This window comes from Scleropages formosus, chromosome 3 (genome assembly GCF_900964775.1).
Source record: "Scleropages formosus chromosome 3, fSclFor1.1, whole genome shotgun sequence".
Lineage (NCBI taxonomy): Eukaryota > Metazoa > Chordata > Actinopteri > Osteoglossiformes > Osteoglossidae > Scleropages > Scleropages formosus.
This window is the reverse complement of record NC_041808.1, coordinates 25393083-25406618: the sequence shown is the minus strand read 5'-3', so window position 1 is coordinate 25406618 and position 13536 is coordinate 25393083. Positions and strand designations below refer to the sequence as shown.

The 13536-nt window shown below is 40.9% G+C and overlaps 1 protein-coding gene across 1 annotated transcript; it reads right to left on the bottom strand.

Moving 5' to 3' along the window:
- Window positions 1-227: 227 nt before the first annotated feature.
- On the bottom strand, window positions 228-4296 carry LOC108936697 (GTPase IMAP family member GIMD1-like). Its single transcript, XM_018756214.2, has 3 exons — window positions 3861-4296; window positions 2924-3330; window positions 228-722 (listed from the first exon to the last, which is right to left on the bottom strand). The coding sequence occupies exons 2-3, from the start codon at window positions 3317-3319 to the stop codon at window positions 453-455; spliced, it is 666 nt and encodes a 221-aa protein (XP_018611730.2). The 5' UTR covers window positions 3320-3330; window positions 3861-4296; the 3' UTR covers window positions 228-452.
- Window positions 4297-13536: the final 9240 nt, after the last annotated feature.

Here is a 13536-nt window from a genome sequence, read left to right as displayed (position 1 = left end):
ATAATAATAATGTATACCAAGTTGGGGGTGCGGTGGCGCAGTGGGTTGGACCACAGTCCTGCTCTCTGGTGGGTCTGGGGTTTGAGTCCTGCTTGGGGTGCCTTGTGATGGACTGGCGTCCTGTCCTGGGTGTGTCCCTTCCCCCTCTGGCCTTATGCCCTGTGTTACCGGGTTGGCTCCAGTTCCCCGTGACCCCGTATGGGACAAGCGGTTCTGAAAATGTGTGTGTGTGTGTGTGTGTGTGTATACCAAGTTGTCAACATGTGCAATAAGGGCAAAAGTACAAGTAAAAACATAGATGTGCAAATGTTTCTAAATGATGGTGGCTGCCTCAGCTAAATTGTTACCTGTGTGCATGTGAATGAGCCATGTTCAGAGAAAAGGTTGGATGTGTGGCGGTTTTGTTACACGAGAAGCACTTATAAATCAGCGGCCCTTTAGAGAGGATGCATTCACTCAGACACTCTTAACTGAAGCCTCCTATACTGGTTCCTCCTGCTAAGAAGGAGCAATCTCTCCAGCAAGGGCTTCCCCTCCATCTGCAGCCAAGGTGATGAGTTCTCCACAAAGTGGTGCCTGTGCTCCAGTGACGTCAGCAGTGCATGGAAAGGCCCAGTAGCCAGTCTCAGGTACTCCTCTCGGTCAACTCCAGCTTGGTCCACATTCCCAGCATGACTGAGCACCAGCATGGCATGGCTTCTCCACCCTGGACCAAACAGCTCCTGGGAAGTGAGTGCAAACCACTGAGGTCAGGACTAAATGCTCCTCAGAAATGTGCTGACTTTATCACAGCCCATTCAGAAAACATTCAGCATCATTTTTAGAACCATTTTCATAAACAGACTGAGCTCTGTTTCATTTCTAAAGTCTAGACTTCAAAAGTCCTTCAGTTTCTCCGTTTTGGCTCTGATGTGGTGCAATGAGCTTTGTCTGTCCCTCAAAGTTGTTGAACCCCTTTCCAAATTCAAGGAGGGTCTCAAATTCCAGCTCTTTCAGACCTACTTCTCTCCTGATCACTTAAAAGCTCAATAAACTTTCATCATATTATGTTTCACATTAACCTTTGTATTTCCTATCATTCTGTACGTAGCTACTGGTATAATGTACGCCAGGAAAATTTGGTTGTATTCGACAAACTGACTGTGCTTTGACAATTGTTTGTTTGTCTCCGAAGCTTTTCATGTTAGTCAAATTCACTTTTGCTTACTCCGAGTTGTTCTTCACATTGGCAGAAAAATGTCTGCTAGAGGAGGGGGGCATGGTGGTGCAGTGGGTTGGACCAGGTCCTGCTCTCCAGTGGGTCTGGGGTTCAAGTCCCGCTTGGGGTGCCTTGTGATGGACTGGCGTCCCGTCCTGGGTGTGTCCCCTCCCCCTCCAGCCTTACACCCTGTGTTGCCGGGTAGGCTCTGTGACCCCGTATGGGATGAGCAGTTCTGAAAATGTGTGTGTCTGCTAGATGAATAAATGCAGCATAATGTTCAAGCAACCCTCAAGTCAACTGTTAAGGAGTATGACAATAAAATGTACAGTACTCAAAAGGCTGAAAATTATTCTTGAAATGAGACTTTTGAGAAACTAAAAATGTGATCTCATATTGAAAGGATTAAAATCAGCAACACTCTTCGACAGACAGAAATGCTATATGATGCAAAAATGTACTTTTGTTTTGTGGGACTCGGGGAAATCAGTGCAAAATACAGACAGAGGTTGAAAAGTATTCAGTCATGCCTTTCAAGACTAATTGTGTTGAGTGGATGTTTCTAAATATGAGTTGAACATTGCGGAAGGCCCACAGTAACTGTTCCAGCTGCAATGGCCTCAAGCCACATGCGTTTAGCAATAAAATGTAAATTAGCTGCACATGGAAGGGAATGCATGGAGAGTCAAGGGCCCTGTACACTCAAAGTAAACAAAGGCTGGAAATTAAGATTTGGTTCAACCTCTGAAGTTTGAAAAGACTTTTATAATCACAAGTAACAAAACTGTAATGTTGTCAACATGATAATAACTTAATTATTTTACCTTAGTAAAGTGTTTAAAAAAGTGTATAAATGGTGATGTTACTGCTCTTTTGCTCTTTTGAAATTGGACTTCACTCTGACATTGGGGACATTCTTGGGAAGAGATTTGGTTTGAAGGCTTTTTTTCTTGTTCAACATTATTTCATTACAGTAATTTGAAAAACGTAAGATGTACTTTAAACATTTTTGGTTCTAAAGGACAGAGAAACTGGGAGATTAACTGATAAACTTTGACTCAGGTATAATTTTACTATAATTTTCTGTCATGGATGGAGTATGATATGGAATACATAACATAGAGTAAGAATCCCAGCAACTTAAAAATGGCTGTAAGTGATGAGTTTATGAATTCACAAATATCATTTTCAAATGCAGAAAAGTGACTGCAGTCATTTTACCTTCTGCCAACAGATGCATGTCTCTGAATTTACATTTACATTACATTTACATTTATTCATTAGCAGATACATTAGCAGATAGAGAGGCTGCATTCACATTGTTTGTCAATTGATAGCTTACTTAATCTTCCTAATGTAAAGCACAAATTGTATTCTCTGAGATGTACATCGCTTGGGAGAAAAGCATCTGCTAAATGAATAAATATAAATGTGACTGTAATCTAAGTATACATTTCATCAGCTGTACTTTCTATAGCTGTTACTATGTTTATAACTGTGTGTTTTATGCTATTATTGTATTGCTATTCCCTTTATCCCTAAGGGGATCTGGAGGAAAGCATCTGCTCACTTTATAAATGTACTTTAAATGAAACTTTGCTGTTGAAACTTAATTTACGAGGTGTGTTTTTGTAGTATTTACAGCCAGCTGCTGCCCGTGTCCCTCACAGCTGTTCAAGTGTGGTAAAAAGAGGGTGAAGATGGAGCACGTGGAGACACTCTCACCTCGACAAAGCGGAGCAGATGATGGCCATCCTCGCAGAAGGGGACGTCGACCCGCACAACTAGTGCCACTATGTGTGGACCCCCTGCAAATGCCTGCTTCACAGCTTCGGCAACAATCTGCTTCTCTATCCCCGGGCTCCGGAGACTGTTGGGATATCCCGGGGTATCCAGGACTCGGAGGTCCAGCGATGCCTTGTCCCCATGCCGGCGCAGGAAGGCAGGGAAAACCCTGCGGCGGAGTTGGCAGTCTCGTGTCACGGCCCCCAGCGAGAGACCAGTACGGAAGTCTCGGCTCCCCAAGAGCATGTTCCCTGTGGAGCTCTTCCCGCTCTGCAGGGTCCCTAGCAGGAGTACATCCAGTGCCACAGTCTGTGATTCCACCAGATCTGTCCCCATCACACTGGAACCTGGAGTCAAAGGCGGTGGCGGCAGTAGAGTCAGGTTCTATGCTGTTAGAATGACCCCAAATTTATGAATATTGTCCACTGGCATGAAGGTGAATGTACATTTCCAAACTACTCTCTGGAAAAAGTGCACTTCCTTTGACTTCCGATGCAAATCCACCCTATATGGAACATGTGGAACAATCTGTATTTTAAGGATTATTTATGAGGTTCCCAGAATTTATTCACATCCATGTGCTGAAAAGGACCCATTCATCTCTCCCAGCGGACAACTCTGACAGCTGCTCACATTCGCATAGGAGCATGCAGCCACTTCTCAGGCCAGCAGCAATATCTTCCTCATTTGTTATGCAAATGGAACTATCCAAACGTTATTCAGCCACAGACAGAGTCATGGAAGAGAAACACACACACAGGTGTGAAACGAAGTGACATCGAGAACCAGGGTTGCGAACACCAGAAAGACTAAAGTGACAAAATCTGCTGATGACTCTCATTATTAATCAAAGATCTTTCAAAAAATTTCCACTTACCTTTTTGCAAATGCAGAAATCGGTCTGAGAGTCTTCTGTACTGAAGCACAGGTTACCTGTGTACCTGTTCGTGACGGTGTCCGGTTGTTTGCTTTAGTTACAGGTTTACTAAATTCTACCTCCATCAGGTTTCGTCAAGCTATCTCCCTCGCCCGCTGTCACTTTACCTTATCAGGCGATAGCTGTAAAAATGTTAAATATTAACCACGATGTAATGTGTGGCTTATCGGTTTGTCATTTGAATGTTTCTTTTTTTTTTATTTACATTTTTTTATTTAGCAGAGACTCTTCTCTAAAGTGACTTACAGGTTATTGGTAGGCATGTACAGCTAAATAAAAGCTTGTGTATCCCATTGAAGCCACACCACTTTTCTTAGAATGATGACCGTTCCAAATGAGAGACCATTAAGAAAAATTAACAGTAGCTCAGAAGTTTTTGAAGGAATAAAGGATGGCAGTTTTTTTTTTTTTTACTATTTTATTACTGCTTTAACTTACTATTTTATCCTGAAATTTTGAATTTTGTTTTGGTTATTGATCTTTTCATCTCTGTGCCTAATTTGTGTTTTCTTACTATTTTCTGTATTGTAATTAACATTTTATGGGACAGAAGGTGGAGAAGTGGTTAGTGTTGATGCTTTACATTTCAGGTCCCTAGGTTTGAATCCTACCTCCTGCTGTAGCGCCCTTGAGGTAAAAATTATGCAGCTGTATAAATTTTTAAATCAGTTTAAATAGATTAACATTGAGTTCACTTTGGAGAAAAGTGTAAAATAAATAAATGTATAATAGTAGCTCATAAATAGCAGATTAAATACAGCTTAAACAAATGCAATTTGTTTGCTTTTCTGTTAATTTTAAACATGAATCTGACAAAAAAAAAAAAAAAAAAAACGCTCTTTTCATTTTGATTTTATTGTATTTTTATAGGGGGGCGTGGTGGCGCAGTGGGTTGGACCGGGTCCTGCTCTCTGGTGGGTCTGGGGTTCGAGTCCCGCTTGGGGTGCCTTGCGATGGACTGGTGTCCTGTCCTGGGTGTGTCCCCTCCCCCTCCAGCCTTACGCCCTGTGTTGCCAGGTTAGGCTCTGGCTCCCCGTGACCCCATTTGGGACAAGCGGTTTGGAAAGTGTGTGTGTGTGTGTGTGTGTGTGTGTGTGTATATATGTGTGTATTTTTATAACAGATTAAAAATCCATTAGTCGGTGAAATTCACATGTTGTGTGACTTCATCTGTAATTTGGGCACAGTCCCTCGAGTGTGAGAACACACTCACCATTCGGGGCTCATCTATGACATTTAGACCTCAGCTGGGAGCTTCAACGAGCGGCCTGGAAGAGTGGATTAATATGGCGTCCTTCGGGAAGACGGATCATATTCACCAAAGTGCTCGAAACCTGAACCTTGTGCAGAGTGCAAGGGGCCTCCAAGGGCTAAATACCCTTCCCACCAACTTCCTGGGGAACCCAACCTGAGTGTGACACACTTGGAATGTATATATTCACACAGTTAAATGTGCAAGTCAAAAGTTTTCCTCCAGCCCATTTTATCTTGATCTCTTGTAGGTCCTCATACCAACAGTGCTCCCTTTGAAATTAAAAAAGAAAAGAAATTAAATATAAATGTACTTCAAGACTGTTCTACTTTAGTTCTGGACAGCAAGTACCAAAGGGATTTTCAGTTCTAGTACACTGAGACCTCAGAAGGAGACCCGTGTAGGTTCAGACAAGGCAGCGAGTTGAGGCAAGTTGTCACCTCCCAAAATCTGTCTAACTTGTCCATTGAGTACTGCAGTCAGCTTGATCTGGTGCACAGGGGTAAATAATTGTGTCAAAACACTAAAAGCACCTTTCTGAGGGGTCACTAAGATTGCACGCAATAAGACACTGCCATGCAGTGTATTTCATCCTGAATGAGTACAATGAGTTCTAGCATAAAAAGCCACCAGATGGGTTTGGTCATTTGGAAGAAAAACCTCATAAAATACATCCCTTTTGAACTAAGTCATTCTCACCCTCAGCATTTTAGACCTTTGGTGGTGTGATCACATGATGACAGTGTGCTCTGTACAAAGGCAAATGTAATATGCAAAACAGGCTTTGACGTTAATGTTGTAAGTCCAAAAGGAGTGGAAATCATTGAAGTATGAAGGAATGGAGGGGAGCTGGACGAAAAGGAGAGTCTGTCAGCCGAATGGCTTTGGAATGAGTTAAAAGATCTTCTGGTGAAACACTGTGTGTGGTTTCCCTGGTTCTCTGGAGTGAAAGTGTGAGGCCATTATAAGTTGGTTCCAAATGTGCTCTTAAGTACAGGAAATCTATCAGCTACATTCCAGATCAGAATAAGATTTATATTCATTTAGCTGACACTCTTCCCCAACGCAACTTAAAAGGTTAAGCTACTAACAGTGATTTACCCATTTATACAGTTGGGTCATTTTTACTGTACCAGTTCAGGGTAAGTACCTTGCACAAGAGTAGTGCAGCAGGGGGTGGGATGCAAACCTGTTTCCTTTGAGTACAAATCAGCAGCTCTAACCACTACACCACCTGCTGCTGAAACCGCAAGTTAGGAGAACCAGAACTACCGATTCACAGCATAGTATAACTTATCAAAAAGGGAACTATATCTGAATAAAATTATATGTTTTTAAAGATATTTAAGTATTCTGAACCTGACTTGACTTCATGACACTACCATTCATTACCTCATGAGTTGGGGGGTTATATATTCCTTTTGTTGGGTTTTTAGCAACAAAATATATAGTATTTCAGCAGATCTATGTGTAATGGAATACTTTTAAGAGGTGTTTAAGTGTAAATTTATGATTTCTTTTATGTCTGATTCACTGATAGACTGCAGATAAGCCTTTCATTCACCTAAATTTAAACATAATGCTTTTTTAAAATTACAGTATTAACACAAAACATGGAGTCATAGAATTTTTAAACTGCCAAAAACAAGAAATACATTTTCTCATATTTTGTGTCCGACAAAATATTCCATTAGAAAAAAATAGGCAGACTCTACTTGGATCAAATATATTTACTTTTTGAAAAACATGTCCTGCCATACTCACCACAGGAGGGCAGAGCATAACCAGCTTCATACAACTGAAACATTCAAACTTCCTTATGGCATACTGTACAAAAAATTTTTTCAAGGGAGAATATGTGGTTAAAATTTCACTTTTGACTTCTACCACAGTTAAAGTGTGCACTGAATACATGTTTAGAATCAGAAATGTTATAATCTGAAAGACAGTCGTACTGGGAGTGTCACGTCAGTTGTGTGCAAAGTTGGGTTTTGCGAAAATAACTGCGCCAACCGATACATTACAATTAAATGTTCTTTGGTTATAGGTTCATAATGTACTCTGTTCAGTCAGTTATTAGACACCACACACACACCTCCTGAAGCTGCTTGTCCCAAGTGGGGTTGCGGTGAACTAGAGCCCAACCCGGAAACACAGGCCACAAGGCTGGTGGGGGATGGACACACCCAGGCTGGGATGCCAGTCCATCCCAAGCCACTCCAAGCAGGACTCAAACCAGAGACACACCAGAGAGTGGGACCTGGCCAAACCCACTGGACCACCACGCCCCCTATTACACACTCTGTTTGCAAATTGTTCCTAAGGAAAAAAAAAAAAAAAGATAAACAGTATTAGTATTGTTTTGAGAATTTTTTTTTCCCTAAATGACCAAGGAAAGTGTCATGTGTGATGTATAGCTTAAACCATACAAAATGTTTGCATGAATATTTGAATAAATAATCAGAATGATTTAGCAACAATCCACTGTATCGTTCTTACATGGAATTGAGGTATTTGTTAGAGTCTGTGTGCAGTTTCTATTTCTTGCAATCAGCTTAATTAAATAAATATGTAGCAGCAAGCTTGTCTAAATCTTAATTGATGTAGAAATCGAGTAAGTGGGAGAATTAGTTAAACCTTGGGAAAATATAACAGGGATAAGGATGTGGTTTCGCTGACCATTCATTGCAGCCTCTTTTTTGTACATGAATGAAGTGTGTTAGCAGTTATCTTGTAAACACTCAAATGCCACAAAATGCATTATTGGCTAAATATGTATTGCTTTCCTTTCACTGCAATCAGAATTTAACTTCCGAGAGAAATGAATGTTATTCTCCTGTTCCCCTTTTAATGGTTAACAAATGTTCTGCTATGTGTGTTTTGTAACTGTACACCTCACAGTAAGCATAAAAGCATCCCGGTAATGAGATGAGAATCAGTTCACATCAAAAGCCTGACAAATGTACACGAAACTAACAGCAGGGGCCATCATCTTGTACATCATGTCCCTGGAACTTGTTTGTCCTTTAATTTGGTCTGTTGGTTTGTGGCTTTTTAACATTTTCACCTGAGAGAATCAGAGTACAAAAACCAAGCTAAGAGATTCATCACAGAGCATGAAATTTGCCTTCATTTGTTTTTGTTACCGCAGGTAACCCAATGAATTAGATGCTTTCCTATGTTCAGCTGATGTGAAGGACCTTTGCTTGCTGGGAAGTCCCTTTGGGGAAAGTTTGAGGTATGGGCATTTGCCACAAAACAAGAGCAGTGCTGTCCTACAAACTGCAGGTGAATTCCAAGATGTGGCGAAAATGAAAATGCATGAATTGGGACTAAAATAAAACACAGGGGTTCCTGTTGTGGTGTGTTTTATGTTACTGTTATCCAATAGCTTTCCAAGCCAACTGCTCGGTTTCAGTTTCATAGAGGCTGTCAGGTTTGAACTGGCATGGGCGGCAACGGATTATTAGCACATTGTCACTGGATTTGATAACTTGACCCCGTGTGGATGGAAAATGGGAAATCAAAATGAAAAACAGCCCGCAAACAAGCAGGTTCGTGCACACACCGAATTCCACTCAGGCCAAATTGCATCCCACAACATTTCAAATGCAAATCAGTTGCTTGGTGTGTTTTCTCTGAACGCATAACAAGGATAATGGTATGGCTGATAATATTGCTCATAATAATAGAGTACTGAGTTATCCTAATGATAACACTGAGTATCCTGAAAGAATACATTTATTCATGTAGCTGACACTTTTCTCCAAAGTCTCAATGTTAAGGTCACAATTATTACATATTTACAATCATTTACCCATTTATACAGCTGGGTAATTTTTTTTTTTTTTTTTTTAAAAAAAACTGGAGCAATTTCAGGGTAAGTACCTTGCTCAAGGGTACTACAGCCAGAGGTGGGGATCAAATCTGCAACCTTTGGGTCTAAAGGCAGTAGCTCTAATCACTACACTACCAGTTGTCCCCCACAAGCTTTTCAGCTGTATTAATATGATATTGACGCAAGCTATGCATGTCCTGTCAAGGTAGTTCCCAGTCTTATTAACAAAGTAATCTAGGATGTTATCCAGTTAAAGTATTTCATAATACGCTGTCCTCAAGCAGGAGGAAGATAAGGAGAAAAATAAAATGGACACCCCAAAGGATGAAATACTTTTTGGCTTGGGTTTCACTTGCCATTTTCTCGAATTTGATTCCTACATATGACCACATACAGTATGACCTGTAGCTTTAACTGAACAAACCACTGCTGACTGGTTAATATCAACCAGTAACATAATTTAGCTGTTTTAACCAGTATCAATATCATATTGTGTATGTTAACTGCACTTTCAGTTATGACTTAGCCTCTATGCTAAGACCAGTCTAGTATTTATGATATGGGCTATAGATACGTCAGAATTAATTTAATTCTTTAATGAAGCAAGAAAAAAAGCTTCTTGCAGAAAAACACATACACACACATATCTCTTCAAAATATATATATTTGTATATACCATATATATACCAGAGAGTGTATTAACACTACATTTCCCGACCTATGGCTTATTCCTATATCCCATCTTGCTGTTTTCATTTATGATTTGTTATGTTTGTCCTGCGTGTTGATGTTGTGAAGGTCATGAGTAGGTGGGAACTAATGGCAACTTTTGTTCAAAAGGTCCAGAGATTTTCTCACATCATATGAGAAAATGTCACCTACTGCCACAGGCCTCTTCTGCGTCACTTTCATTTTGAGGTAAGGAAGCCAAACCCATTGACCATATGGTTTTCGTAAGATACATACTGACAGGTAACAATAAAAGTATGCTAATGTAAATATACACCATTATGCTTCCCTCTTTGAAACACAGGCAATGTTGCTCAAAGTATAATCTGGTCTCCATAAAAAAGAAAAAATTTGGTGCCATACAGGTTTGTTGAAATACCATAAAAAGGGTCGGAGCAATATTCCAAAAACTACTAAATATTAAGTACTAATCACACGAGCACTGAATATGGCGTAAGTTTTTTCCTGGTCTGTAATTCTGTCACACCTTTAAGGAAGAATGTTCATGCTTACTGAATGCTGTGCCTTTAAAATAACACATATGCATTGGTTGTACATACAGCCACCTCCCTCCTTTCCTTTTGATGAAAGCATCAGAGTATCTGTAAGATGTTTCTTACAACGGCCATACAAACTGTGGGTTAAATTCTAATCAAGAAAAGTCATTAAATGACAAAATATTAACTAAAATCCAGAATTGAAGAAATTATTGTCTCAGATCAGTGGGCAGTTCAGCTGAGTCCCATTATGTTTTCTTGTGTCCAGATCAGATTTCCTGGTTCTGAAATGCCTGCAGCTCTTTGCTGTCTGCAGTCTTTACAAACATAGAGACCCAAATTTCATGTCTTTCTAGCCAGATTTGCACTGTATTCACATTGTGTGTGTGTGTTTGTGTGTGTGTGTGTGAGAGAGTGTGTATGTGTCTTTTTTCAGCTTTACTGTTGTGCGTTAGTATTGTACAATGTTTTTCACTGTCATTTAGTCATGTGGTCCTTTTATGTGTTGCTGTTGCATAATTATTTCTGATCACAATTTAAACAGAATCTGTCAAAAAGGTGGAGTCAAATTTAATGGCAGCGCAACTAACTGAAGTCCCGAATCCTTTTTATTTCTGAGCTGTCCGGTGCTGAATGGAGCTGTTGCCAACAAAGATGAGAATCCTCCGGAAATAATGCTGAATTGCAAAACTGTGTCATGTTTCCAGCTGTGAGTTTTATTACTTGTCTGAAACCCAATCCAGTCACTAAGTGATAGAAAGAAAGCACAGTAATAGTTTTAATGACGCGAGCTCACCCGCTTTGTAACAAGTGAATGGAATGTTGACATGAATACAACATTTATAGTCAGCGTTCTCATTTTCATTAGCTGGCAGGCAGAGTGTAGCAAATGAAAGCCCATTCTTAAGGCCTGTACGTTAATCATTCCTTTTGATCATTTACTGTTAATGTTTTTGAAATCTGAAATCAGAGCCGAAATCACTTGAGTGGAGTACAGGTTTTGGACTAAACATGGCTCATTAATTCCACTTTCCTTTTTGGATTGCTTTCATAGGCATTCTTCGCAGATATGTATTCAAGCATAGTGGTGGTCCATGCCTTAAGTAATCAATTGATCTTAAAAGAAAATACACACACATTGGCTGAGGCCGCTTGTCCCGAGTGGGGTCGCGGCAAACCGGAGCCTAGCCTGGCAGTGCAAGGCACAGGGCTGGATGGGGAGGGGCACACTCAGGACTGGACACCAGTCCGCCGCAGGACACCCCGAACAGGACTCGAGCCCCATACCCACCAGAGAGCAGGACCCGGCCAAAACTGCTCCACCACACCCCCCCTTAGAACAGTTCTGTCATTATTATAGAGTGTAACTCTGAGTATAATCAAGTTCAACTACCCACAGGAACTGTACCCTTCACGTTGGCAACATAAGAAATATGCCAAGGATGTGACCCCTGGCCTTCATGGGACCCAAGTTCAAGTCCCACCTCTTGCTGTTGTACCATTGAGTGCCATGTTGTTCCCCCAGCACGGTTGCGTCGGACCCAAGTGCGGGGCACAGGAAGCTTAGTCATGGGGCGGTTCAGTAGACGTTGTCAGAAAACAGGCAAAGGGTCATCGATATGCAAACAGAATCCAAAGGGGCAAATCCGGGAATCGTAATCCAAGAGACAGACGAGTGATCAAGGCAAACCAAGGAGCAAGGAGCAAGGAGCAAGGAGCAAGGAGCAAGGAGCAAGGAGCAAGGAGCAAGGAGCAAGGAGCAAGGAGCAAGGAGCAAGGAGCAAGGAGCAAGGAGCAAGGAGCAAGGAGCAAGGAGCAAGTGATTGATGAGGCTGAACAAGGTTCCTCGTTTGCGTGTGCTCTGGAGCGTCTTTTATGCGATCGCTCCCTGAGACGCCGCAGGTGCTCCTCGTTGCACTGAGGGGGGCGTGACATTGATTGAGCAAGGTACTTTCTCTGAATTACTCTGGTTAAAGTTACCCAATTGTATGAATAGATAACTCTTTTTTCTGTTTGTAGATACATCTCTTGAGAAAATCAGCAAAGAAAAAATAAATCTGAAATATTATGTAAGTGATAATATGAAATAATGATATATTATTTAGCCTACCCTGTCCTTGGTGTGTCCCCTCCCCCTCCGGCCTTACGCCCTGAGTTGCCGGGTAGGCGCCGGCTCCCTGAGACCCCGTATGGGACAAGCGGTTCAGAAAATGTGTGTGTGTGTGTGTGTGTGTGTGTGTGTGTGTGTGTGTGTATTTAGCCTACAGCTATACCTAAAACTCTTGTTTGACTACTTCTTATGAGAGAGGTGTTGGGGGGAAAAAACATGTTTAATACACTCTATCTGCAGAAAGTCCCAGTTAAGGGTGAGCTCATATTGTTTTGTCATTTTAGAAAGATCCGGTACAAACAGTACTGTAAACCAGGGTTGAACATAGCGTATGAGCCTGTTCACATGTGCGAAGTTCAGCTGGACCACCTCTTGCTGCATATTTTTACTGGAGTAACACTGCCAGGAATTTGACAGAAACTGCTTGCTTTCTGCACAGAAAGACAAAATAGAGTTTTTGAAAACGTTCATCTAGCATGACAGCAAAATAAAGAAACAAAGAATGAATATGCATTATCAAGACTGGAACACTACGTATTGGCCAGGAAACATATGTGATATTTCTTTCACCTGCTATGCAAGCAACTTGTTTTGACATTTTATATGTATGTAAATTTAACTCTGTCAGTAAGAGTATTCAGCGTGTCTCAGATCAAAAGCAGGCCTGGACAGTTCATACAAAGCAGAACATTAATCTGTAGATTGTCTATCATTACGTTGTGGGGAAACACTTTCAGGTTTTGTAAATTGAATTTTTTTTATCTGGGAGAGACAGAGTTCATCTGTGCATGATCGAATCTCAGGTGATCAGAATTGGATTGATCAGACAGTCCAGTATATCACAATACAGTAAAATAATAGTACGACTTAAAAAAAAAATTCAAAATTTCAATATCTGAAGCGATTTCATTTTCATGACAATACAGTTTCATTCATAATTGTTAAAGAAACTATTAGTTACATCTAGAACAGAAGAAAGATCATTTTGTAAAACTTGATTCATGAGGAAATCCAGGGCAGGACGTCATTGTATAGGCAGGTGTAAATGATGTGTCCTGTTCTTTGAGGAAGACTGGGGTCTCTACGCTTAACAAATTTCCGTTGTCCCTTTGTTAGCGATAACAAAAAAAGCTATCACCAAAAACAGTGATGAGATATGATGTCACATTCCAGCTCCCTGGTGTCCCGGA